At 38.9% G+C, this 27,065-nt stretch overlaps 1 protein-coding gene across 4 annotated transcripts; it reads left to right on the top strand.

The window, feature by feature from the left end:
- Positions 1-27,065, top strand: LOC143301095 (cell cycle control protein 50A-like). 4 transcript variants are annotated; one of them, XM_076615112.1, is made up of 10 exons: positions 1-104; positions 1,615-1,748; positions 2,966-3,115; positions 4,493-4,688; positions 6,779-6,889; positions 7,465-7,683; positions 9,901-10,066; positions 13,448-13,461; positions 16,522-16,543; positions 22,850-27,062. In XM_076615112.1, the coding sequence occupies exons 1-10, from the start codon at positions 38-40 to the stop codon at positions 22,890-22,892; spliced, it is 1,122 nt and encodes a 373-aa protein (XP_076471227.1). In that variant the 5' UTR covers positions 1-37; the 3' UTR covers positions 22,893-27,062. The 4 variants fall into 4 exon arrangements, with proteins under 4 accessions (XP_076471227.1, XP_076471228.1, XP_076471230.1 ...); XM_076615113.1 differs by lacking the exons at positions 13,448-13,461; positions 16,522-16,543 and adding an exon at positions 10,998-11,102 and having other exon boundaries at positions 22,850-27,065; XM_076615115.1 differs by lacking the exon at positions 16,522-16,543 and having other exon boundaries at positions 22,850-27,058.

The following is a 27,065-nucleotide window of genomic DNA, read 5'->3' as shown; positions in this document are numbered from 1 at the left end:
TGACAGATGTCGCACCAGGAAAGTGTTCTGAATCAAAATGGCGTCAAACGGAGGGACGAGTCCAATGGATACAGACGATAAACCAAAAAGCAGGAGGCCGAAAGGTTTGTGGAGTATACAGACTCTCTTATTGAATTTTTCTTGCAAGTTGAGTGTTTTCTTTAAGCGGGTTTTATATGGGACAAGCATTTGGAGTGTAAACAATAATAGAATATTAATAGATAACCACCACATCCTGTTGGTTATGTTTGTAGAACCAGAAGACAAGTTGTGCATCTCTGCATGATTGATTTATTGATTGACTACTGATTAGTCAGTCATACATAAATTTCTGAACATTGGCGATGATGGTTATATCGTCAGACAGAAGGCTACACACATTTGACGAGCACCAGACGCACTCAGTCGTGCAATGGAAACGGGAAATGAATTCTTGCGCAACTAAGTTCTCCTGTCACTGAATCAGTGTTGTATTGTGTTTTTGTTTTTTTCAAAACATTGTTAATGTATGATTTCTTTATTGTTTTAATACTTCACGATTGACTCTGATTCATTTGATACATCTAAATCAAACATATCTGTCCATCTGCATGATTTTGACATACACCACATCAGCATTGTACATTAGTACAATAGTAGTAGTAAATTACATTTCACTACACCAGCCTCTCCACCTCCATCCCCACCCACAGTATGCATGTGTTTAGTCAGAAATCAGACATGGTGTCAAAAGTTGATATCTGCCAGTTTGTCAGATTAAAACTTGTCTGGTCATAAAGAAGCAGTACCATGAAAGTCAAGGAATGAATAATCTTTCTTTTAATAATGTCTTTTTTCATAGGAAATACTCAGATGGTGAATTTGATTTTGAGGCAAAAGCTGATCAAAACATGGACGGAAGCATGGGTTTACCTTGAATTGTTGTGAGGCATCAGTAGGGTAGTACCAGTACCAAAGAATTTATTATTAAAATTTTTATTGCGCACTGCTATTTATAATTGAGTTTATTTTCTCTCTCATTTCACATAGCCTTTGTGCAGAAACATGTACAATCACCACCAGTGCCGTACATGGAACTTACTGTGCTCGCAAATTAAAAAATATTGCTTTGATTTTCAGTTGGATGATCATAACTGATTGTGAGTGTTTGTAAGTGTAACATAACATCAGTTCAGATTCTTGACTTATATGAATTTTTTTTACGAAAAGTAGTTTTGAGCATTGCCATTCCAAATTCAGAAAATGTTTAAAGATATTGATGATATACTGTTCAAAATCACTTGATCATTTTTACTTATGGATTTTGTTCTTTTTTTCCTTCTTTTTTTATATAGGGCAAATGAAAGTTTTTTTGTTTGTTTGTTTAAATTTCTTTTCTTATTTTGCCATATTGTAAATTTTATAGGACATTTTTGGTTTAATTTAACAGTTTTTAGACTTGCAAATCTGGAACTGCCAGCGTATGATATATCATTCATGAGCAGACTTTTTTCTTTTCTTTTTAAAATTTTTTTCGTAGATGCATATAATTTACTAACACAATAAGTGAATAATGCTTTAAAAAAAAAAACAAACTTTTTTATAATGATTGTGACTTTATACTTCATGTTGCAGACACCAAGTTCAAACAGCAGAAGCTACCAGCCTGGCAGCCAATCCTGACAGCCAACACAGTGCTGCCTGCCTTCTTTGCCATTGGCCTGGCGTTCATTCCTCTGGGCGTCGCTCTACTGGTCACCTCCGATAATGTAGTGCTTTACTTTTAAAGTTATTTAAAACTTTTTTTTTCCTTTTCACATGCGTTTTAGTAGTATTGTACTGTAAACCTGGTTAATGTCTTTTTTTGTTGTTGTTTGTTATTGTTTTTTACACCTCTCATAACTCATATTGCTTCGAATTACCACTTTTCAATTTCAGTGAGCTGAATGGTATTTAATATATGATTATATTTTATGCAGGCTGAGATGTGGAACTTCAACTATGAAGAAAAGATTTTCAAAATTTGGAATTTACTCAGGAACATTTCTTTTGGTTATAATATAATAAAATATGAATTATAAAAATGGTTTGCCATGTTGATTTTACAATTTCTTAGTTGTTGTTTTTGTCAGTATGTGTCATTTAGAAATCATGCTTGTGACACGTGTCATGTGTGAAACCAAAGTGCCACAGTGTAGAAAGGTCTTAATGTTGACCAGGAAGAAAGAAAGATAAAGAAAAATACTGAAGGATGTTTTATTAATTTGAATTGTAAGGTAGGGTTTGGCTCCACAAATTGTGATTGTGTGTGTGTGTGCATGTGTGTGATGTTTTTCCTGTTTTTGGTTTATGCAATTTTCAACCACTTTGGATATTTGATGTATGTCTTTTTCTTTTCTTTTTTTTTTTCTTTTTTTTTTTTTAAGAGCAACAGTTTGCAAATTTTGATGTTGCTCAATGTCGGTGAGTTAAAAGATTATTAACAAGATATACAGTAGGAGTAATGTATTTGTTTGCATTTGTATTTCTTTTTGTCACAGCAGATTTATCTGTGTGAAATTCGGGCTGCTCCCCCCAGGGAGAGTGCGTTGCTATACCACAGCACCACCTATTTTTTTGTATTTTTTCCTGCATGCAGTTTTATTTATTTTTCCTATCGAAGTGGATTTTTCTACAGAATTCTGTCAGGAACAACCCTTTTGTTGCCGTGGGTTCTTTTACATGCGCTGAGTGCATGCTGCACACAGGATCTCGGTTTATCGTCTCATCCGAATGACTAGTGTCCAGTCCACCACTCAAAGTCACCACTTGGCGGCTGAGCCGTGATTCAAACCAGTGCGCTCAGATTCTCTCGCTTCCTAGGCGGATGCGTTACCTCTAGGCCATCATTCCACTGTAAATGAATAATAAATGTATGCATAGCTGGAGTGGATGACTGTGTGTTGCTGAGGCATGCGTGACTGGCCTGATCTGTGTGCGTGGACAGATCAAGGAGAAGGTGCATGACTACACGTACTGCACCAATGTTGACAACCCCAGCGAGACCTGCGCCAAGTTCTTCCAGGACCTGCAGGCCAATCAGACCTACCAGAGCTGCTACTGCAAGTTCACCATTACCTTGGAGGAAGAGTACAGTGTGAGTAATAACATTGTATACATTTGTGTACCGTATACTTTGACTGAGGATACACAGGTGTGTTTGTGGGTCTGTATCACTTTGATTGTGTTTGCTGTATTGTTGCCGATTATAAAGTGTAAGTATTACCACAGCCAAGCACCAAGCACAAACAGTAATTTGAAGAGGGAGTTGGGGTGGGTGTGGGGGGTAGAGAGGAGAAGAGAGTAATGAGCCGCGATTTGAAACAAACAGCGAGTTCAAACAACTTCATTTACATCAGTTTATGTTGTTTGTGAATACTTAAAGCCCAGCTTACAGCAGAGTGGGCCATTTCAGGGCTGAAAACCTGTCAGATTTTAAAACCAGTTGGAGAGAGTACCGAAACAGTGCTAAAAAGTCATTTAAAGTAATGTTCAGAAGAGAACTTAGATATGTTCTCGTGCTCATTAGCTCATTAGCTTAAAAACGCAGTTAATCTTTTTAGTAGATAGTAGTGTTCAAGGCAAGGAAATTATTCTTTCATTGCCATAACTTTTTTCTGAATCTTGGTCAGTTAATTATTTGTATGAAAATGTCTCCTATGGTTTGATATGATGTTCACTACAGACACTGACTATGACTAGTATGAGGACGACATGTGAACATTTTAAAACTAGATCAGTTCAACTTAGTTGTAGTTCAGGAGGTCCTTTTAGGCATGATTCACTATCGCCATACCTGGAAAAAAAATTTGAGTTGATAGTCACGTTATTCTGCAGGTACCTGAAGAGAGCATTTTCTTTATCAGCTCTGTCAGATCAGTTTGAAGAATCAGACTATCATTATCAGGTCAGTTGTGAAAATCCATAGGTAAAAAAAAAAAGCAAACATCACATGAAACGGTGAGTTCATTATCAGCTAAACTCCCGTCTCCTGCAGTTCGCCTTCAGATGGATGGCAGCTGTAGATGGCAGCTGTAATAGTAGAGCTGAAAATAGTTCTTGCTGTTGGAGAAAGCATTATACAGAAAAGTACTGTGAGTCTGTAAGAAAGCATTGGAGCTCCTTTTGGTGTAGGGACGATGCAGAACTTTGCCCGAATTTTACTTCCTTGCATGATTTTCTCAAGTTTTACCTTGAGAAAATGCTGAAATTGCGTGACTCGGCTAGAGCCTGCAGAAGGCTCTAGACATTCCCGTACTGTAATGAAAAAGGTAAAAATGAAAATAATTTGTATAAGATTTATATAGCACTTACCCAGCATCTTTAAGCACATTTAACAATACATGTCATACAAGTAAGACATGTGAATAACTTAAAAAATGTTGGCATACAAACTCGCTAAATCTATTTTTAAATGTACCTTGCACCAGAAGGAGTCAATAAACAATTCTGCCAAACTGCGTCTCCACAACAGGGAACAGTGTACATGTACTATGGGCTGACCAACTTCTACCAAAACCACCGCCGCTATGTGCGCTCTCGAGACGACGACCAGCTTCATGGAGAGTCCATATCCCCTGGTGACCTGAACGAGGACTGCGACCCTTACAAGACAAACGGCTCTGTCGGGTACGCTCCTTGCGGGGCAATCGCCAACAGCTTGTTTAACGGTGAGACCATCTGATCAGCTAGCTGCCCACCCACCACCCACAAAAGGAGGCAGTTAGCCTTCATTGTGCTCTGGCTGAGGTGGCTGGTAGTTGAATTTTTAATTCTGGTGAAGACCGTAATTGATATCAATATGAGCATGTAAACATTTACCTGTGAAGTAACGTTGACGAGGATTACATGGCATTTTCCCAGGCTTTCCTTCCTCCCTCTTGTCCACACACAGTTCTGTTTCTATGTTGGCATCATCATCATGATGTCTGTGCAAATATACGTTGCCTGCCTGTGTGTGTGTGTGTGTGAGTTTGCGTGTGTGTGTGTGTGCCTGGGGATGCCGGGGAGGGGCAGGGGGTCTCTCATATGTATGACACATCACAAAACCTAAGTGATATGATATCACAATATTTAACACCACTATCACAATACTTAACAAGAGAGGCAAGGCCTTCAAGACTCACTTGTGATACACTTAAAAAAAAAAAAAAAAAGTCTAATCGTTAAAATGCATTTGTTAATGTGTTTGTATTTGTTATTAAAAAGCTTCGCGTTAAAAAAAAAAGAAAAAAAAGAAGTCCTAACCAGATTCGAACCCCGCGTGTTCGGGTGAGAAGAAACTGCCTTATCCATTACACTATTGTGGCTCCTTTACTGACGTTCTAAAATTTAACATTTGAACATACATTTTTAAAGTGCGATAAATCAATTGCGGTATTCGCAGTGAGAACACTGTTTAAATCATATTATTCTGGTGTATCTTAGGCATTCAAAAAATCTTTAAGGGAAATAAAAAATTATTTTTAATGGCTATCGCCGCAGTCACACTGCAACATTTAGCCATTTTCACTAGATCTAGATAGATGTACAAGTTTAGTTACACCCGCCGGGAATGTAGTACGACACGGTACGACACGGTGGATTCAGTTTCTCTTTTATGTTATTCTAGTTTTATAGTTTTAAAGTTGATATGAAAATTTAGTATTTTGTTAATAACATGTAGAGCCAAGTACAAGTACTTCTAAACGTCGTAAGAAGTGAGAAGGACTTCATTTTGAGAAAAGTCAAGACTGGAAATTTTTTCGTTTCATCGTGATCAGTTCAAGGGTATTAACTTAATTTTTAACTGTGAATTCCGACTGATTCTGTGGATATTTTTATGGCAGTTTGGGGCATAATCCAGTAAGTGATGAGGCGTTCACAAATATTTCTCTGAATAAATATTTAACGGTCTCCTTCTCCAACTTTCCATCACATGTTATCATGTATTGTCCATTGAATATAGGATTGAACGGGCAGGTCAACAACTTGAAACAAAATGGCGTTGTTCGCGTTCGCGAAGGATATGAGCACGCACTTTGAATATGTATAAATATGTGTACACAATTGATTTTTGCCCATGACCTTCAGGGCTTAGCCAACAGATCTGTAAAGTCCACCGAAAAAGACCACTTGGGCGAATGAACATAGTGAAAGCCCTGTACACTGAGAGTAAAACACACAAGCTTTTTATGTATTGAGTATAATTTCAAAATGTAATGTTTAAGATGAGAAAGATCAGTTTAAAGCAAATTAAGCCCCCTAGCATTAATTACAGAGTAATTTCCCTTTTTTACTATCTGCACCAAAATGTTCGCAAAATAAATAAAACTTCCATGCTTAGCAAAAGAAGTTCCTGTTTGAACAAAAAATGATAATAATGACTGCTCTTGTTGTTGTGTCAGAATATCAGATCAAAGTGCCAAGTTCAGAGAATGCAAAAAATATAAATATAACAGTAAATGCAGTTTGCATATAATTAGGCTTCATTTTTTATTTTTTTGTGCCCATCCCAGAGGTGCAATATTGTTTTAAACAAGATGACTGGAAAGAACTGAATTTTTCCTATTTTTATGCCTAATTTGGTGTCAACTGACAAAGTATTTGCAGAGAAAATGGCAGTGTTAAAGTTTACCACGGACACACACACACACACACACACACACACAGAGACAACCAAACACCGGGTTAAAACATAGGCTCACTTTGTTTACACAAGTGAGTCAAAAACCATATCGTAGATGCAGACTGATTTGGTGTTGACATTGTGTGCTTTCAGACTCCTTTTCCCTGGTCTACATTGGCCAGTCTCCCAATGTGTCTGTGGGCCTCCTCGACACGGGGATTGCCTGGGTGTCTGACAAGAACGTCAAGTTCGGCAATCCTAGCAGTGAGTGTACAGTAAGGGCACTATGTGGGCATGAAGAAGGGAGGTAATGTGTACTGGGGGAGGTCACTGGCCTGTAACTCTTTTGATTTCTCTGCCTGAACGGAGTAGTATTTTTTATATCAGGACAGGAATCAGATACTTGCCTGAGTCTTCTGTGTTGTGTGAAGTACTTGAGGTCTGACATCTGTCATGGGAAAGTTTGATAGTTTCTCTGTCACTTTTGTTTGTCTCTCTTTTTCATTTGCACTTTCTCTATCTGTGTCTCTTTCTGTCTCAGACTCCACTCTCCCAGTCTGCCATGTCTTTCTGTCTATCTTTCTTCAGCCATTTGTACTGATACTTTTTGTACATCTGTGTTATCACTGACAGGGAAGACACTTGCAGAGACAGCTGCATGGTTAGTAGAAAGCAAAAGTGGCATTTCTGTACACCGACACTGGCTTTGAATTATGTGAGCAGACTCCAGATTGGTCAGTGGAAGATGAAACTGATGCAGGAGGCACCAGTTAGAAAGCATTTTCTCACAGAGTTCCTGTTACTGAAGCCTTGTGTGTGTGTGTGTGTGTGTGCGGCAGGTTGGTCGGATTACACAAAGCCACCGAACTGGGACATACCCGTGTGGCAACTGTCCAACGACAGCAGCAACAACGGCTACACGAATGAGGACCTGATCGTGTGGATGCGCACGGCGGCGCTTCCCACCTTCCGCAAGCTGTACCGCCGTGTGAACCACTCTGAGCCCACCTTCAGTGCCGGCCTGCCTGCTGGGGACTATGAAGTCACCATCAAGTACCGTGAGTTGGGACAGCAGGGGCTGTGTGTGTTTTTGTGCGTGTGTGTGTGTGTGGATTCATGCTTGCAGAAACTTGCACATGGACTCGCAGACATATTCACATAAGCACGTGCCTGTGTTTGTGTGTGTGTGTGTGTGTAAGATATTCGCAGACATATTCACATAAGCGTGCTTGTGTGTGTGTGTGTGTGTGTGTATAAGGCACACGCCTGTGCTTATATTTGTGCATTCAAGAATAAAACAGTGTTCCATGACAGAACCAAGGCACAATATCTGCATTGTCGCTGAACACCTGCCAACACCCGATGAACATCAGCTTGCTGTGGCTGCAGTCATTGGTGTTTACATCATTTGGTTAAAGTTTTGGTTAAAGTTTTGCCAAAGTTTTGAATTTTCAAAGTTACAAGATGAGTTTGATGACTGTAAGAGCTTTGGCTTATGCTTGACAACGACTCTGAAGAAGACTTCGAAGCATTTGAATGATTTCTGCTCAAGAATCTTGTGAAAGTCGATCTCTATGGAAAAGATTTGTTTATTTCTCTTTTCATTATGAAAAAGATACGTTAGGGTTTTCTTCTGGGGTTTTTTTTTTCACCGTCATTGGAAAATACAACATCCCTTATAATGAAAGAAACAATCAGCATGTGGATTGTGGCTTCTCAAATTGAGGAAGAAGAAGAAGAATGAAACAATCAGCATGCTGATTGAGGATACTCAAATTGAGGAAGGAGAAGAAGAAGAATGAAAGAAACAGTCAGCATGTGGATTGTGGTTACTCAAATTGAGGAAGAAGAAGAAGAATGAAACAATCAGCATGCTGATTGTGGATACTCAAATTGAGGAAGAAGAAGAAGAAGAATGAATGAAACAATCAGCATATTGATTGTGGCTACTCAGATTGAGAAAGAAGAAGAAGCTGTGTTAGAAACACAGCAGACCAGATTTATTTTGAAACACCATACTTTGGATTTGTAAGTTTGTTCTTTTTTGTGTTCGTTTTTTTTCTAAGTTGGCCATCAGATTGGATGGTGGGTTTTTTTTCTTTTCTTTGTTTTTTGTTGGTACACAGCAACATAAGCCTGAAAAAAAATCCTTTTATAACTTTCTTTATTATGTGTAGAATACAGGAAAAATAAATGAAGACAAGAAGAAAATAATAATTTTTTTATTTTTATCAAGTTTTATATTTAGCAACTGTTGAAAATTGCGAGAGTTTGTTCCCCTAGCATGAGGTTTCATAGCTGAATAGTGCTGGGCAACTTTGGGGTAAGTGGATTAACCTATGTGTTTGATTGGCATGTACCTACACACACGAAGAGTGTTCAGGGTACAGGAAGAATAGCAGGTCTGCGCAAGTGTTGACCTGGAAGATGAGAAAATTTTCACCCATCACCCACTGAGCACTGATTCAAACTTGGGGGACCCTCAGACTGAATGTCTAATGCTTTAACCAGTGGCCTGCTGCTCCTGTTCGACAGGTCATATACTTCTGGATGTTTGAAAGATTCTAATGAGATGTAATATGTGCATCATTTAGATATTGTGATGCATTATAATTATATATGATGGGTGTTGTGTGTGATGATTTTGTGTGTGTATGATTATGAATCATGATTATGATTATGAACATAATGTGGTTATGCAGGGTTATGCGAGTAAGTTTCCGTTTTTAGTGTTTAAATGCATGTTTTACATGTCAGGCTTTTACATTGTACAGCAGAAATGAGCATGTTTTACATGGAAAAGTGTTGTATAAATTGAATTGTTATATTGTATTACTGATTTTTTTTTGTTTTTGTTTTTTTTGTGGTCATAACTGATTTCTCTGAATGAAATTCAGCTGCTTTGCCAAGGAGACAGAGTGTTGCCACAGTGTAGCAATCTATTTTGATAAATATGTCTGTCAGCGAGAGCATTTGTTTTACTATCAAAGTTGATTTTTGTACAGAACTTTGCCATGGACAATTTTGTTGTTGCCATGTGTGTTAATTTTGTTCTAAAAGTGGGATCTCAGTTTATTGTCTCGTCTGAATGACCAGTGTCCAGATCACCACACAGGGTCTAGTGGACGGAGAGAAAATACTGGCAAGTGTTTGATTTGATTCTGTGCATTCAGATTCTCTCGTTTTCTCGGTGGACGCATTACCACAAAGTCACACTCCACGTTTTCCAACATTGACGTTTGTGCATACCTGTGTGTGTGTGTGTGTGTGTGCAGAGTACCCAGTCACAGCCTTTGAAGGCACCAAGAGCATCATCCTGACCACCACCTCATGGCTGGGCGGCAAGAACCGCTTCCTGGGTATCGCCTACCTAGTGGTGGGCAGCCTCTGCATCATCCTCGGTGTCGTCTTCCTCATCATCCACCTCAAGTGGGGCAAAAGGTCAGTGATGCCTGGGTCTTGGTTCTTGGGTCTGGTTGGGTCTGAGGGAGGGAAGGAAGTTGTGAGGGTGTGGGTTGTGACCGTTAGTTAGTGCGGTCAGTCCTCATCATCCACCTCAAGTGGTCAGTCACTGCTGACCGCTCCAGTGTCTGGGGCTGGTGGAGGGGGTGGGGTGGGGGGAAGATGTGTGGGTGATGACCGGTAGTTGGTGTGTGGCCATTGTTTCAACAGTGTTGTTAGCGTGCATGGCTTGAATGATGGAAGAGTGTTGCTGCCTTGATGTGAATGTTTTTCCACAGGGGTGTTGAATGGGTGTGGCTGATTAGAGTGTGTCAGTGTTTTTTAGTGTTGTTGTTAGCGTGCATGGCTTGAATGATGGTGGAGTGTTTGCCGCATTGATGTGAATGTTTAGTTGCAAACCGGATGTTGGAATGTCTTGTTATTGTTTGTTATTGAGTAATCCCACTATAGACCGTCGGTATTACGGAAAAATGTTAATAGAATGCTACCAACATGTCAAAGCAGTGGCCAGATTGTCTCCTTTGCCCCCAAGAGAGGATGCTGACTACAGCACTTTCAAGGGATGGATACAAACGCTGAGCAGTGTTTGTGTGTGTGTGTGTGTGTTGATTATGGCCTGAATCTGTTGTAAGCTTGTACGCTGAATTTAAGTGTTAGTAATGACATGTGTCTTCAGGTGTTCATGATAAAGCTTTTTTCTTGTTTTGGGGGTTTTTTTTTAAGGTTGTAAGTTTGCATGTTGGTTGATGTTATTGGTAGGTGTGTGTATTAACCTATAGTATATGTGTTTAGTACTAGTGGTCATGTCAAAACTCTTACATGTTGTAGACTTTTTGTTGTTGTTGTTTTAATGTGGCTGGTGATGTGTTTTGATATTGTGAGATTCTAAGATATATTGACGGTTGTACAGGGTGACCTCGTTTATCATGAACACGGATGGTGACCCCACCGACTTGCCACTAGGTTTCAGCAGCTAAAAAGAAAAAAAAAAAAAAATTTTTTTTAATCAACAGAGGTGAAGAATGTTCGTTCTCCTGCTTTGTTCAGCCATTCCTCTCCGGGTTTGTGTGACCCACTTACCTACCCCTTTGAGCTTTTTTCATGACTGCACTGGTTGATGAAATGATGACCTTGTTTCTCTCCTGCTGAGCACTTGGAACAGGAATCATAGCGAATGCAGTGACTGTACCCGTGTTTTCATGCCTTTTTTCTGAACGTGTATGATATCCGTGTGTGATGCTACCTGTCTTTGAGTGAGGATGATTCTTCTTGTGGAATGTTTACAGTGGTTATGGTCTGAGCTCTTGGAAATAGTCAAATCACCCAGTGGTTGGGTTTTTATTCCTTTTGGGCCTTGCCTTTTCCAGTCTGATCACATGTAGGTAGTTTTCTTACATTTTGGGCCTAGCCGATTCCAGTTTAATCACATTTATTGATTTATTTATCATTTGGGGCATTGCCTTTCCAGTTTCCAATTTAATCACATTAAGAAGTTGGGTTGGTTTGTTGTGTGTGTTTGTTTTTTTTTGTTTTTTGTTGTTGTTGTTTTGTTTTTTTGTTTTTTTGGGGGGTGTCTTCCATTTTCAACCTTACCTGTTCCAGTTTAGTGACATTTTGGAAGTGTCATTCCATTTTGGGCCTTGCCTGTGCCAGTTTAATCAAATTTCGGAAGTTTTATTCCATTTAGGGCTTTGCCTGCTCCAATGTCATTAATTAAAAAGAATAATTTTTATTCCATTTTGGGCCTTGCTAACACCCTCTGTGCAAAAGCATGTTGTTCAACTTGTGGAATTTTTTTTTTCTGTGGGGTTTGGGGAGTAATAAGTTGCTGTTAAGAAATCATACAGGTCAAGTCCTGAGAATGTTTGGGGACTATTTTCAGATTTGTACCCCATTGCAGCTTTTAGCCTTTAAAACATGCACAGGTTGGGGTTTGTTTTTTTCGTCTTTCCTTCTGAAACCTCCAGCCCTGCCCTTATTTGGGTGTGGTGCTGTATGTCCTTGGACTAGAACGGCCCAATGGATACCGAAAGCAGACTGTCACTCTTCCACATAGGAAACCTCCAGCCCTGCCCTTATTTGGGTGTGGTGCTGTATGTCCTTGGACTAAAACGGCCCAATGAATACCGAAAGCAGACTGTCACTCTTCCACATAGGAAACCTCCAGCCCTGCCCTTATATGGGTGTGGTGCTGTATGTCCTTGGACTAGAACGGCCCAATGAATACCGAAAGCAGACTGCCACTCTTCCACATAAGACTGTTCCCTGCTTGATGCAGGCTTCAGTCTGCCGCAGTTAAACACTCGTAGTGATCTTGCCAGGTTCTGTCATTGGTTTACCAGCAGAGTGTTTTGGTGTGCACACTCTGCCACCCTTCTCTCCCACCCTCCCACCATGTATGTTACTACAGTCCAAACGTTGTTGCTGTTATAGACTGGAGTGATAACATCAAACCCTGCCATTGTTCTGTCTGAGCTTTGCCAGTCTATTTTGTTTGGTCCAGAAGGATCAGGTTAAACCGTATTCTGTTAGGAACATGTCACAGTACAGGCAGAATTGACTGCAGGACAAGGCAGAAGTGACCTTGATATCGGAACTCACCAGTTTCTGGCCTTTCACAGCCTTGCCTTGCCTTGCCTTGCCTCTGCTGTCATCCTGTCCCAGTTCTGACCTGTCTTGTGTTCTGTGCAGTCTCTTCTTTCACTGTCCTGTCAGCACTCAGCTGTCTCCCTGTTGTGTCAGACTTGTCTCATTGCTGTGACTGCCGGCCTCTACCATCCTCTGCCCTCCCTCGCTGTAACCAAAATGGCATGTCACTGCATGTGATGTGTGTGAAAGCGGTGGAATCGGCACCTGCATTTGTTTTATTTGTCTTGACTCTGTGTGTGTGTGTGTGTGTGTGTGTGTGTGTGTGTGTGTGTGTTTCTCCAAACTTCTGTGAATGTGTGTGTGTGTGAGCAAATGAAGGTATTTCTTTCTCCGTCAGGGCCTTGATATTCCGTTGACTGGTTCCTTTTCATCTTTCTGGTGATTTTCTGCTTTGTTGTAAGAAGTATTGTGATTGATAGAGTTATGTTTTGTGTGTTCATACGACATGACATTGCTATGCATTATGTGTGGAGAACTTGTCACTAGAGGATTTTGACTGGAGTGAAGAAGGATGTGGTCATTGTTGGACTTGTGTGCTTGTAACGTTGTAGTTAAGTTTGCTATTTGTGAGTGTTGATTGTGTTCTGTGATGGTTATGCTTGCATTTGTTTCTTGATCCATGTGGTTTTTTTTGTGTGTTTGTTTGTTTTGTTTGTTTGGTTTGTTTTTTTTTGGTGGTTGTTGTTGCACTTTTCTTTTGTTTTTTACCAGGCATATGGAGTCAGGTGGGTAAGAGAAAGAGAGAGAGAGAGAGAAAGAGAGACCAGGAGAAGGGTATACAGAATGTAACTTCTAACAGCTATCACATATATTTCACTTTGTGGCTTTAAGGCTGTGTCACTTGTCTTTAGTTGTTGGTGACTTCTGGGCTTTAATGTTTCTTTATTGGGGACTTTTTGGGCTTTTTTTTTCTGTCTCTACCTGTCTCACTTGTTACGTAACTAACACTGGTGCAGGCTGGGCCTTTTTCTCAAACATCTATCTCACCTGTTGCATAATTGTAATACTGGTGGAGGTGTGGTGAACAGTGTAGCATGTAACATTGTTTTGAGTTGTGGTTGTAACTGTGTTTGCGCAGCGCTACGCATGTAACACTTGAGTTGTTGGTGGTAACAATGCACATGCAGCACACGTGGAGTTGAAACAATTTACATGTACCACTGCTGGAGTTGTGTGAACAAACTGCTTGGTCTTTCAAGTAACAACAGCTGTCTATGGTGAAGGGTACAACAGCTGTGTGTTTCACTTTGTGCTGCTTCTGATTCACTTAGTAAAATAACACGTGATGATATTCCATAAAGCAAAAAATTTTTTAATATGTAGTTTACTAAACCACCCTTTTTTTTTGTGGTCACTTTGTGGCTTTGTAGTTTTGAACTTTTTTCTTTTCTTTGTTTTTGTTTGTTTTGTTGTTGTTGTTTTTTAAATAGAAGAAATCATTAGAGTTGAATAGAAAAATAATTTTTACTTTTTCTGGAGGAGAATTTGAATTTGACTTTCGTTGGCATTTCTGGCAATGTATGTGCTCCAACATTTTTAAAGATACCTTCAGTTTTAGGTGGTGGGATATTTCTTGTGTGCTTTTGCTTGGGGGGAGGGGAGGGGGGGACAGCACGGGGGTGTATTTTTTTTATATTTAATATGGGATTGCTCACACATGTATTGGTGTGGTTGTGTGTGTGTGTGTGTGTGTGTGCTACTTGTTCAAATGTTTGAAAGACTTAAAAGTAGGTATGTGACAGTGAGAGTGTTTGGTATAAACCTCTCTGCACTAGCGTTATCACTAATCAGTGTTACTACACTGGCTGGAGGTCATTTTAAAGTAGTATCATGCATGTTAGTAAAGGATGGTCAAAGAATCACAGGGAGGAGCAAGCAGTACTCTGTCTTTGACTTCTTGCATCATTTAAAGACTAAATTAGGGATGTTTATGATGTAAATTTTCCATACAACAGTTAAATACTGTGCTATTCTTTAACCATCTAACCTTAACCCCTAGGCTGCCTATATGATGAGATAACTCGTCATGGAAAGCATGTACGCTTCGCTGCCACAATGACGAGATAACTTGTCATCGAAATATTCTGACTTTTCCCTGCTTTGCATTCAGTTCGTTGACAAAAATGCTGGTAGCTTTAGCTTGGGGAATCTTTTTAGATTCTATTCATAGCTAGAAACACCATCTGCGTCATAAGGCAGTCCTTTATTTGAACGTTTTGGTTGGGTTACTGCCCACAGTCTTTGCCTGGTTCCTCTCCTCGCTCGCTCAACAAAATGTCGGACTGACTCCGTGCTCAAGACATGCGATCGTGGTGAACTAAATCAACCAAAATTACTTTCTTTAGCTGATGCTCAGAAAGAATTAAATCATAAATTCGAAGGAGAAGAATGTGGTGAACATTTATAGGACGATTTGATAGAAAATAAAGGGAGCAATCAAGAGAGTGGCCAAGATATGACTATCAGTGAGTGATGCCAGCTGTTCAGCTCTAGCAGTCGACAGAAGTCACCAAATTTTTAGCACGACACAGTGTGAGCTATTTTCTTGGCACTCGGCCAACGTGGTCTGATGAGAACTGGATAAAGTGATCGTGTAAGAGGGGTGAAGAGGAGGGGGGTGGAGACTGAGGGGGTGTGGCCTCACATCCATATCATCACTTGCAGAAGTCACAGTGCATTATGTATCTGTTTCTTTTTCAGTTTTTTTATATTGTGGTTGTTCTAGTATGATTTTGTGTGTGCAGATATCCATTTGTCCAGAAAATATGATATTTTAGTGCAAATTACCTAACTAATGTTTGTAATGAACAAGTTGAAAATGTGACAGAAAACAAAACACTGATTTCAAAACAACAGCATGTCACTAAAAATATATAAAATGGGAAAACATCATTTGTTTTGTATTCTTTATTCATTTCCCTTTCAGAAAATATATACTTTTATGGGTCTTTTTCCAATAACAAAGAGCATAGAATTTTTTAAAAATTTATACCCGTTTTTTGTGGAAAAAAACCCGGGCAAATAGATTTCACTTAAATCTTATTTTCCTGGCAGCGAAAGGGTTAAGATTGAAAAAGAAATCCCTAACATGTATTTTTTAAGTGGAAGCATGTATAGCGAAAGGGTTAAGATTGAAAAAGAAATCCCTAACATGTATTTTTTAAGTGGAAGCATGTATTACAAAACTTTACTTTCCTTTTTCATGATTATTATCCTCTTAGATACATTATCCTGAGAGTAATGTTTGTCTTATGCTTGCACTCATAGATTCAGTTCTTATGTGTGCCATGCCTAAAAATGCTATAACAAGTTTGTTACCTCGCTTCAACATTAATCAGTGGAGTGTAATTGTTTCTAAAAAAATGAATAAAAAGAATTATTTTTTTAAAAACAAGAAGAATCTATGGGTCTTTAAAATCAGATTGCACATCTTGTCAGTCAACAGAAGTACAGACTTGGAGAGAACAATGAAGCTTATGACTTTTCCTCTGCACCTCACATTATTTTCATCCTTTTCTCCAGCGCTTGATGGCATTATTATTTCTTTTCTGTTCAAAGTTGGTTGTTTATGTGGAGTGTCATTCACACAACATAGTTTCTCTTTCTGCCTGCCCGTCTGTCTTGTTAGTGCACTGGTATGCATTCATTCGTGGTATGTGGTGTTGACAGCTAAATAACAGAGTGTGTGTGAGTATGTGTGTGTGTGTGTCATCACTTTGTTTGAAAGAGCGTGGTCTTATTTGGTTGTTTTGTTTTGTTTTTGTGTTGGGGGGCACTGAACTCAGCCAGCCGCAGGCGTGGTAACAGGTGAGAGAATTTTAACGGCTGGAAGAGGGTGGTGAAAGGATGGCACTTCATCGTTTTCAGCTTTACTTTTTCTTTCCCACCCCCAACCCCCATTTTTTTGGTGACGTTTTGACTGTTTACACCACCCCCATAATCCATTCTTTAGATGTTTTTGATTATTGACATTTTCATTCCAGTTAAATGTTTTTTTTACATTCACTTTTGTTTCTTTTTTTTTTAATTGGAAGTTATGCTGGTGGCAGGCTTCTTTTATTGGATATTTTGTATTTTACTCCACTTCTTTATAGATGATCATGTTTTCCTCTGCTTCTTTTGTCACAGAATGGGAGGGTGTTTTATTCTGAAGAGCTCAATTTGTAGGGGGAGTAGAATGTGTGCATATGCATGCATACCTTTATGTACAAATGTGACAGTATGTGGATGCAGGTGTGTGCTGTGTTAGGGTTGGGGATGTGTGTATGTGTGGATGCAGGTGTGTGCTGTGTTAGGGTTGGGGATGTGTGTGGATGCAGGTGTGTGCTGTGTTAGGGTTGGGGATTTGTGTATGTGTGGATAAAGGTGTGTGTTGTGTTAGGGTTGGCCTTGGGGATGTGTGTGTGTGTGGATGCAGGTGTGTGCTGTGTTAGGGTTGGGGATGTGTGTGTGTGTGGACGCAGGTGTGTGCTGTGTTAGGGTTGGGGATGTGTGTGTGTGTGTTTGGGGGTTTGGTGTTCACAGTAAATGTCAAACAACTTAGATTACGGTTATTATAAATGATAAAACAAAAATAACAATGGATATACACTTATACTTATTGATAATCAAAATTTGGTAACATACTGAGTTTTGTGTGTGTATATAATATTTTATAAATGTCAAACAACTTAGATTACGGTTATTATAAATGATAAAACAAAAATAACAATGGATATACACTTATACTTATTGATAATCAAAATTTGATAACATATTGAGTTTTGTGTGTGTGTATAATATTTAATCCTTGAAAAAAGAATAGTTGGAATACTATTCAGAAGTCACAAAGTTTCAGAATACTTTGCACAGATGTCAGAGGTGTGCAGAGGTCTTTGACTCAAGGCTTTTGTTTCATGTGTAACAGAAACAAAACAGGATGTTAGACTTGAGCACGATACACTCCAGAAGAAGATTTAAAGGGTGTGTTTTTTTTAATTTCATTGCTGGATTTTACAGTGGTGGTCCATCCCAAGGGAGCCTTTTGATAGTAAGCTGGGCACAGGGTGGGTGTGGAATGTTGATGGCTAACCAACCTCGCTCTGATCTTATCTACCAAACAAATAACTTGCTCACTTTTTGGGGGGGGTGAGGGGGGTGGGAATCTTCCAGTCTTTCCCCCTTCCTTCTCCTCTCTCCAGTTAACTTGAAGAGTGTTGAAATGTTTGGATTCGTGTCATCCCAATTAGCCTATTCCTGATTTGCCTATCATTAAATTGGTGACTTCGATTCACCTGTTTTCATTTGTCGGTACTGGTTTGATGTGCAGTCCAAAAGCTGTGAGAGAGACTTCTTCACCCCGCGCCCCCCCCCCCTCCCCCCTCCCGCCCCCCTCCCTCTCCAGTACATATGGTTTTCATTTTCTCGAAAAGCTCGTTTTTTGCATCTTTGAGCAGGCCTCTTTGTTCTGTTGGTGATGTGAGCTTTCAGTATCTGGCCACCATATATTTTGATACTCACCTGTGTTTGGATTGTGTTTTTGTGTGTGTGTGTGTGTAACTGAACAGGTGAAATGAGAATGGTGGTCAGGCGAAACAGAACAAAGAGATGAACCTTCTAGAGGCCATTGAGGGTGGTGGCACAAGCAAAGAGTGGGCGAATCAGGAACAGGCAAATTGGACCTGCTCTGTTTGGATTAACACATAGGCTACACAGACTCTCATTGTCTCTGTCACTTTATCTGTTGTGAGATCTGCACCTTCAAAATGATGCTGTTTGCTTTGAGAGAGAGAGAGAGAGAGAGAGCACTGCTGCACAGAGCTGTCAACCCCTGAGTTAACATTTGTCACATTCTTCTTGGTCTTTTTTTTTTTTTTTTTTAAATTGCACCACATTATTTTCCATGTGAATTGTATATTGGCGTAATATCAGTGGTGTGATTGGAGACAGACTTCGTTTTATTATGGAATGCTTGAAATTTTGCAGATCTTTGAAAGGAGTTCATTCCAAAAGAATATTTCAATTTGAAGTCATTTAAAAAAAATTTAAAAAAATTTTTTTGCAATTTGTTGAAAGCAGGGAGGAAAGTGTGATTGAAAGTAGGGAATGTTTCAAAATAGGAAAGATTACAAGATGACATGATCATTCATTTATCTGCTTTTATCACCAATTTCATTTGTTTTAATTGTTGTTTACATTTTGATTTTGATGTGCAAGACTAATGCTTGTACTTTATATCCTTTATGCCCCCACAGGGGCTAAAGGATTCAGATATTCTTGATTCTTGATTCGTGCTTGAATTACTACCCAGAATTGCACTCGTCTGTTTGACTGGAACCTTGCATCAGCAAGCACAAAGTTGGGTCATGTGTGGTCACTGGCTGCTGTTTTGTTGGGTTGTTGGTTTAAAATACTAAGCCCTTGAACAGTGTTTTGGTAGTACGGTAAGCTGTCCTTAAATTTGGCAGATTTTGTTTAGAAAAATTTGCAGTGCTCAAAGCACTTGTCAGATTTTGTGTTGAGTGCAGGATGTTCTTGAGAATTTCATCATCTTGTTAAGTACTGTGTTCACACTTGACATGTTTATCACACATGGGTTTTAAATGAGGTATTGAAATAGCAAAGTCAGTTGTTGTTTTTGTGTGTGTGTTTTGGTTTTTGTACCGCCTTCATCCCCCCACATCCCAGCCACCCCTAATATATATATTTTTTATTAATTAATTGATTGATTGATATGGATACTTACATAGCGCCTATCCTCAGTTGGAGACCAAGCTCTTAGCGCTTAATTCATTATGTTCAGTGTTACAGCACTAAATGATACTGACACAGTATGTTAGAACATTGCATAAAAAAAAAAGAAATAAAAGAAGACATACAGCCTTACATGCTGCAAAAAAAATGTTTCACTGCCCAACATAAGCACTTCATCAGAGAGTATTATGAAACATTAATTTTTGTAGGACATCCAGTGCCTCTGGTTTACAGATACCTCCTAAGGTTCGCTGCACAAATGAACTTTGAAGAGGAAAAAAAAAACAAAGAAACTTTTTTTTTCTTTAAAGGACAGTGATTTAAGGCGCTGTCATTTATCATAATGGCAGTCACCACTGTTGTCAGAAGTGTTGACCTTTTCTTCTCCCCCCCCCCCCTTTTTTTTTGTTGTTTTTTTGTTTTTTGTTGGGTTTTTTTTTTGCTTTATATTTTCATTGTTGTGAGCTGTTTGTTGTTGTCATGACAAACACAATGAGGAACAAGCACCAGAACAACAACAGCAGTAAATTATGATGGAGTGTGAGTCAGGGGTTGGCAGCTCTGCGTGCTCGACTGAATCGAAGCACATTGTGAAGTTCACCAGGTGGAGATAAAAACTGGACTTTAAAAAAAAAGTTTAGCACTTGTTTTTTTTTTTATTTCCACGTCTGAATGAATGGATGAATGATCTGACAGTGTGTTGTATTGTTGTGTGCTTGTTTGTGTGTGTGTGTGTGTGTGTGCTTGTGTGTGTGTGTGTGTGTGTGAACAAGTGGGTTTGGGAGAGGTCAGGCAAGGAGTGCAGTCTTTTTTAATTTGAACATGGTAGGACCATGATGCTTTTTTTTTTTTTTTTTTTTTTTTTTTTTTTTTTTTGCTGTATCACCTTTTCTGTGCAAAATTTTGATTATTCTGCCATTGTCACCTTTATGTGTGTGTGTCCATGGCAGGGTGGTTTGCAGGGTTTCGGGGGGTGAAAATGAATGCAGGATGCAACTTGGAAAACAACTCTTTTATTTTATGTGACAGCTTTGAACATTGAAATAATTTCACATTGCACCATGTGATGTGTGTTGGTGTTGACAAACTGCATTCTGGACACTTACAGAAATATCTTTAATGTGTGTGTGTGTGTTTGGCTTTTTTTTTTCTAAGAGATCTTGTTCATGTTGACATTCTTGTGAATTGTTTCCTGAGAAGATTTTAGGATTTTTTTTTTTTTTTTTTTTTCGTTTTTTCTTTTTCTCTCATTGCTTCCCCCCCCCCCCCCCCCCCCCCAACTCTCCAGGATATCCTCCTCCTCCTCCTATTCTTCCCTCTCCTCCATTTTCACTGGTTGGGGATTTTTTGTTTGCTTGTGGTTGGTCACTACTGCCAGTGTTGGTCCTGCTATTGCCCGCTTCTCTAGTCTAACCTGTATTAAGAGATAATATGATGAGTTAATGTGGCAATAAGGGAGCTGGCATCACTTTGTATCCACTGCTGCTGTGACACAGCTTACATCCCCTCCCCCATGCACCACTACGCTTTTCTGCCTGTTTACTGTTCAGCGCTGTCTTTGTTGGGTCCTTCAAAGCAACCAGTCTAGTTGTAAATGCCTGCTTATGGGTGATTTGGTGATGTCTGTTTTATGGAATAGTGATTGGAACTAGGCCAGTTTCACAGTGACTGGAAAGGCTTGTTTATAGTGTGATTGGAAAGGCCTGTTTATGGTGATTGTGAATGCCAGTTTTACAGTGATTGGAAATGCCACTTTACAACAACAAAAGCTCCCTCTCTCTCTCTCTACTCTGTCTTTATTGTAAATGCCACTTTACACCAACAAAAGCTCCCTCTCTCTACTCTCTCTTTATTGTAAATGCCAAATAAGTACTTAGATTTACTAAATGCACTCCAATGAAATCTTTTGTTAGTTTTGCCTGCACATGTGACAAAAAGCTATTGCAAGACGGAGAGGCATTTGGCAGACTTCAGAGAGAGAACTCAGAACTCAGAACTCAAAACGTTTTTATTCAAGGATTAAGATTTTAGGCATTGAGAGAGAGAGAGCAGTATTGCTTTGTTGCGGTTGATGTTTCAGGAGTGTGTGTGTGTGTGTGTGTGTATTAAAATCCATACTAGCTTCTGAAGCAAGTATTCCTACCCCAACCAGTGTGTGTGTTTGTGTGTGTTCGTATTTATGTGTGTGTGGGTGTATTTGTCATTTGTGTGCATTTTTTTCTGAAGACGAGTGATGTGATTCCAAAAGGGGGATTCATTGAAATATGTAAAACATTTTTGTTGTTGTTGTTGTTGTTTAAATGAAACTTAAATGGAAACTTTTGATAATGGACATTTCATCAGCCCAGACAGGGATTCAGAGTGATACTCAGTGTTCTGCACTTGTGTGATTGTGTGTGTGTGTGTGTTTGCACACACATGTATGAGAGTGGATATGTATTGCATATGTGTGTGTATTCATGGGCATATATTGGAGGGGCCATGGCAGGATCAGTAAGGTGTTGGACTTCTGATCCAGTGGTCAGGGTTCGATCCCTGGATTTGGTCTTGGCAAAGGCTCTGTTTTTGATTTTGCTCACTCCACCCAGGTGTGTGAATGGGTACATGACTTGGGTGGGGAAGGTTAAAACAGTGTAAGGAGAGGATTGGGCCCTGCTGTTGCCTCAACAGTGATGAATTCAGTTTGAAGATTTCTCACCTTACAAGGAAGGTGTCGACAAACAGCTGGTTTATAACTGTTTGTGACTCGAGTTTAGCTCTTGAAATGGGTTGCTTTTGGGGTTGTACATTGATTGTGTTCGGTTTCGTTACTGTTTGTTGGAATTAGAGTCTGACTTTATTAATCCTCAAAATGTTAGAATTAGAGTCTGAATTTATTTATCCTCAAAACCTGTCAGGTTTACAAGACAGTCACAAAACGAATATGTATTCAGTGTTAAGTGGTAAAAAGTATGGAGAAGAAAAGCAGTGAATCTAAATGCACAAGCGTTTTGTTTTATTTCAGTTTTTTGTTTTGTTTTTGTTTTTTTTAACAAGCATTTTTTAGTCCCTGGTTTTGAGAGAATAGGTTCCTTTGACTTAATAGTTCCTATTGGAGAGAACACATTCATAGTTTCAGAGTTCATATTGGAGAGAGTGCATATGTACAAATTGTGTGGAAATACACATGTTAGAGAGAGGAGGGGGTGGGGTGGGGGCGTGGGGGGGGGGGGCGAGAAGAATAAAGGAATGTTTCTCTTGCCTGTGAATGGATACTGCAATAAAGAGTTTTGATGCTTGCATTGTGTGTACATTGTTGCTTTTAGTGTAAGCCCAGCCGACAACACAGTGTCACATGATGATGATGATGGTGTTTAAAAACAGTTTTGATTTGGTGTGCAGGCCAAGCGACGTGATCAACGTTTCGAACAGAGAGACGTACTGAGAAGGTGGGCTGGACTGCTGAGAAGGTGGAGAGTTGGTGTTGTATCGTCTTGTCTGATGGACCAACAGGACAAGTCTTGTTGCCGGCTGATTGTGTTTCGTTATTTTGTGTGGAGTCATAGTTTTTCATGATGATTGGAACTGGAATTATTTTAACTCTGATTCCTTTTCTTCTTTTTTTTTTGCCTTCTGTTCTGTTTTTTTAACATTCATACTCTGTAAAGAAAGATTGTTTGATTACTGTCGAAGAGTCCTCAGTTTGTAAACATTATCATTTATTTTGTTTGTATCATCTGTTTTAAGATTTTGAAAAAAAGAAAAAAAAAAAATTCTGGCTGCTGTGGATTTAAAGAGTTTCTCCTACCTTTTTTGTTTTGTTTTGGTCTTTTAAGTGCCAGAATGTCAAGAATTGATATTGGAAATTTTCAAAATTCTGAGAGACTTTGTTTTTTCTTTTTCTTTTCTTTTTTTTTTTTTTTTTTTTTTTTTTTTTTTTTTTTATTAGAGTATTTACTGCAATTTGCTTGAAAGAGTGGGGGGTGGCGTGTGGGGTATGTGATTAGCAGTATCCAAGCATATGTTCAGTTCATCTGTGTCCAAAGACACAAAATACTCTTGAATATCAGAGATAGAATGAGAGAGATCGTGTGTATAGATGTGTGTGTGTGTGTGTGTGTGCATGTGTATGTGTGTGTGTGCTTGAGAGAGTGATCAGTGAGTAATAAGAACTCTGCGTGTAAAAGCTTTTGGGTGATACTTAGAGGGAGTGGGATATTGCTACGTTTACAGTTGATCAGAAGTATGGTAGCTTGGGCGTGTGGACAGGATGGGTTTGGGAGAAGAAAAGAAGAGAGAGAGAGTGGGGAAGGTAGTCACTCTTTATCATGGAGGTTTTATTTGTGTTTTTGACATTAGTACAATACTGGTGTATATCTGTTCACATTGTAATTCTGTTTTAAAAATGATGCCATCCCACCAACCCTCCACACCTCCATTCTCTGTAGTTCTCTCTCTGTCTCCCCGCCCCCAAGTTGTCTGTAATCCCCAAATGACTGTGAATTTTATCAATACATTTTGAGCTTGAAGAAAAAGGAGAGAGAAACAAACACACTAGCCAGCAGCTGTATGGAGATTCATGAAACTTTTTGCACAGAAATCACTGGAAGTGAATGCTGGCTATCCTAGAACAAGCTCTACTGTGTGTAATTTTTTTTTTTTTTTTTTTTAATCTTTTTTTTTTTTATTATGGCTGACTGCCTTTTTACTTTTATCTCCATTCTGCCCATCAATCAGCTAAACATCAGCAGCAGTGTTGAGAACACTGGTAGGGTAGACACATATCAGTTCATTGTACTCAGTGCCAGAGAACCAATCACATGCATGGAATATAAGTCTTGGCTGGTTGTGAGATGTTTGCGACTGACCTTTTGTTGTTGTTTTTTTATGCACTCAGCTGTGACAGCTGACTCTGCTTGAAATTCCAGCAGAAAATCTTTTCTCCTGTTTGTTTTGGTCCCAACATCTTTATTTTGGTCCACTGTGTCTTCTGATGACCTGTTTTGGTGCAATCTTGCTGTTCTGTGTGAGTGTGTGTGTGTGTGTGTGTGTATTTGTTTCTTGTTGTTAAGCTGTGAAATGAAAATTGAATGGAACACTTTTTTTTTTTCCATTTATTGTGTGAACTGTGTCACTGATTTTCGTGTCAGGCTTGGTTATTTTATTCATTCAGCATGTGTGTGTGTGTGTGTGTCCATACTCCCACCCCTGTGTGTGTGTGTGTTTGAATCTGTGTGTATGTGCTTGTGTACTTCAACTTGAGTTTTTGTGCTTCGATTCTTAATAGTAGATGGGAGTGTCCATATACCTGTCATCACACAACTTAGTGTGTCCAGGATATGATTTTGAACAAAATGTAAAAGTTTGGAAGCTTGAAAATTTGAGTCTGTTAATGTAGGATGCGTCATGCACTCTCATGGAATGGTTTGAACTTTTCGTTAATTCTTAAAGTTTAATTTCTGTGATACCAATCATCCTTGTTTTGTTGGACTGTGGAACTGTTATCGGACTGTATTTGTGAACATTCCATCTCCAGCTGCTACTCCTCACGTCCTGTGTTAACGTGAATACATGTTTGTTACGCAGGTTGGTCTGCTGTTGCTGGTTTTAACTTTGTGCAGTCTAGTCTGGTGTCTGTGGCGTTGTGTAATTTATATCTTCTTTGTATAGTATCTTTTTTTTTTTCTACACTGCCTTTTTTTTTTTTTTCCTTCCCCCCCTCCCCGCCCTCTACTTTTTTCTTATTTAATATAAAAAAAAACATGGTTTGGTACTTGAGGGCTGGCAGCCTCTGTATTGATTTCGGCCTTGTTTCATATATTGGTTATTTTGAGGATGTACCAACATATGTATATTCCAGTTTGTTTATTGTAGGGGTGCATTAGAATGTGTATATTTGATTCCAGTTTTATTTTAGGGATGCATTTGAAATATGTATATGTTCCATTCATCTTTCATTGCCTTGTGACACTTTTTTCCCTTTATGCTTCTTAATTAATGGGAGGAAGTTTGCTTGTTGTAATGGGGAACATTTTAGGTAGTGGTTTTTTGACAGTCTCTGCGTTAAAACATGATCATGGGGATAAAGAATGTGGTCCCAAGTATTGTAACTTAAGAGATTGTTAGTTGTTCAAACTATACCCTTGAGTTGACAGTCAGAATTTACCGTTGTGGAAGATATTATATTTGTAAGAAGTCTGTGTTCGAGTTTAGGTGTCTGACATCAAAGGTTCTTTTGGTTTTTTCCTAAATCAGTAAGTGTAAAAGTGAGAATTCAAAGTTCACTAGTTTTTTCCTAAGTCAATAAGTGTAAAAGTGAGAATTCAAAATTCAGTAGTTTTTTCCTAAGTCGGTAAGTGTAAAAGTGAGAAATCAAAATCAGTGTTTAATGTCCAGCATGTAAGACGCACCCTTTGTATTATATATGTTTCTGAAAAAGAATTATGTGACTGTCTTTTTTTTTTTTTTAATTAATTTTTTTAACAAACAGGTGTACTGTATTGATTAGAATTGACAGTGTATTCAGAAATGTTAAGTATATCTAGCTTTTCTGTTGGGTGGATGTAAGATTTCGGTTCAAAATATTATCTGGATATTTACCACAAACTGCAGAAATCATCCTCTGTGATATTTGTAACATGTATCATCCATTGTCAAAGCCTGATTTGTAAGAGTAAAATAACAAGCTCTGAAGGAATGGTGAAAATGCCATTGGCAGCCATGTCCACGTTGATGGCTTTGTACGAAAATACCAATCGCCAAAGAACGAGTGTGCACGTAACTTAGCATTTGATGGATCACATCATTTATACCATTATGGTATGGTGTGTACTGTTGTTTGTATCATGATGCTGAGAGCATTTCTCTTTTCTGTCATCTAAGTCTAGTCTTTGAACTAAGCACTCTCTCAACATAAGTCTGTAATGAAAGATTACTCCAGAGCAGAAGCTGGTAAATTCAGAAAATCAGTCAACAGTTCTCTTTCGACAAACTGATAATCAGAAAAATGTTTGAAAAGACTTGTCAGCAGTCTTCTCTTTTTGCAAGTTGCAGATAAGTCTTACACAACACTTCAAATGTTTGAATACTTTGTATGTCAGGTCGGTAAAAATGCTCTTCATTAAATTGGTACATTTCCTGAAAAATGCAGAATGTTTTCTCTGTGTGATTTGGGTCAGCAAGGTGTGTGTGTGTGTGTGTGTATGAGTGTGTTGTTTTTTCTTTTCTTTTCTTTTTTTTTTAGCCTGAACTTAGGCTACTGACCATCATCTGCTCACTTTTAACTGTTGCTGTATACCTCACAGACATGATTTGAGGTGATTTGCTGTCAGGGCTGGGGTTGCATGAGCAATCCTGGCACCACCAAGTTTGCTTGGCACTTTAGAATGTTCCTAATGGAAGATTTGGGAATGTTTTCTGAAGGCTAAGCAGACTTGGCGTCAGCAACCCAGTCCAGGGCTGTACAAGTCTGGTATGATTCTATTTAAATAATTCTTTCAGGTCAAATGATTATTTGTTGTTCATGTTGTCACTATATTTTCACTTCTTTTTTTTTCTTCTTCTCCTGTGTATGTGACTGAGTTCAGTAAAAAGAAATTTTAAAAAAAGAAAGAAAGAA

Source organism: Babylonia areolata, chromosome 27 (assembly GCF_041734735.1).
Source record: "Babylonia areolata isolate BAREFJ2019XMU chromosome 27, ASM4173473v1, whole genome shotgun sequence".
NCBI lineage: Eukaryota > Metazoa > Mollusca > Gastropoda > Neogastropoda > Buccinidae > Babylonia > Babylonia areolata.
This window is presented reverse-complemented; position numbering and strand designations above follow the sequence as displayed.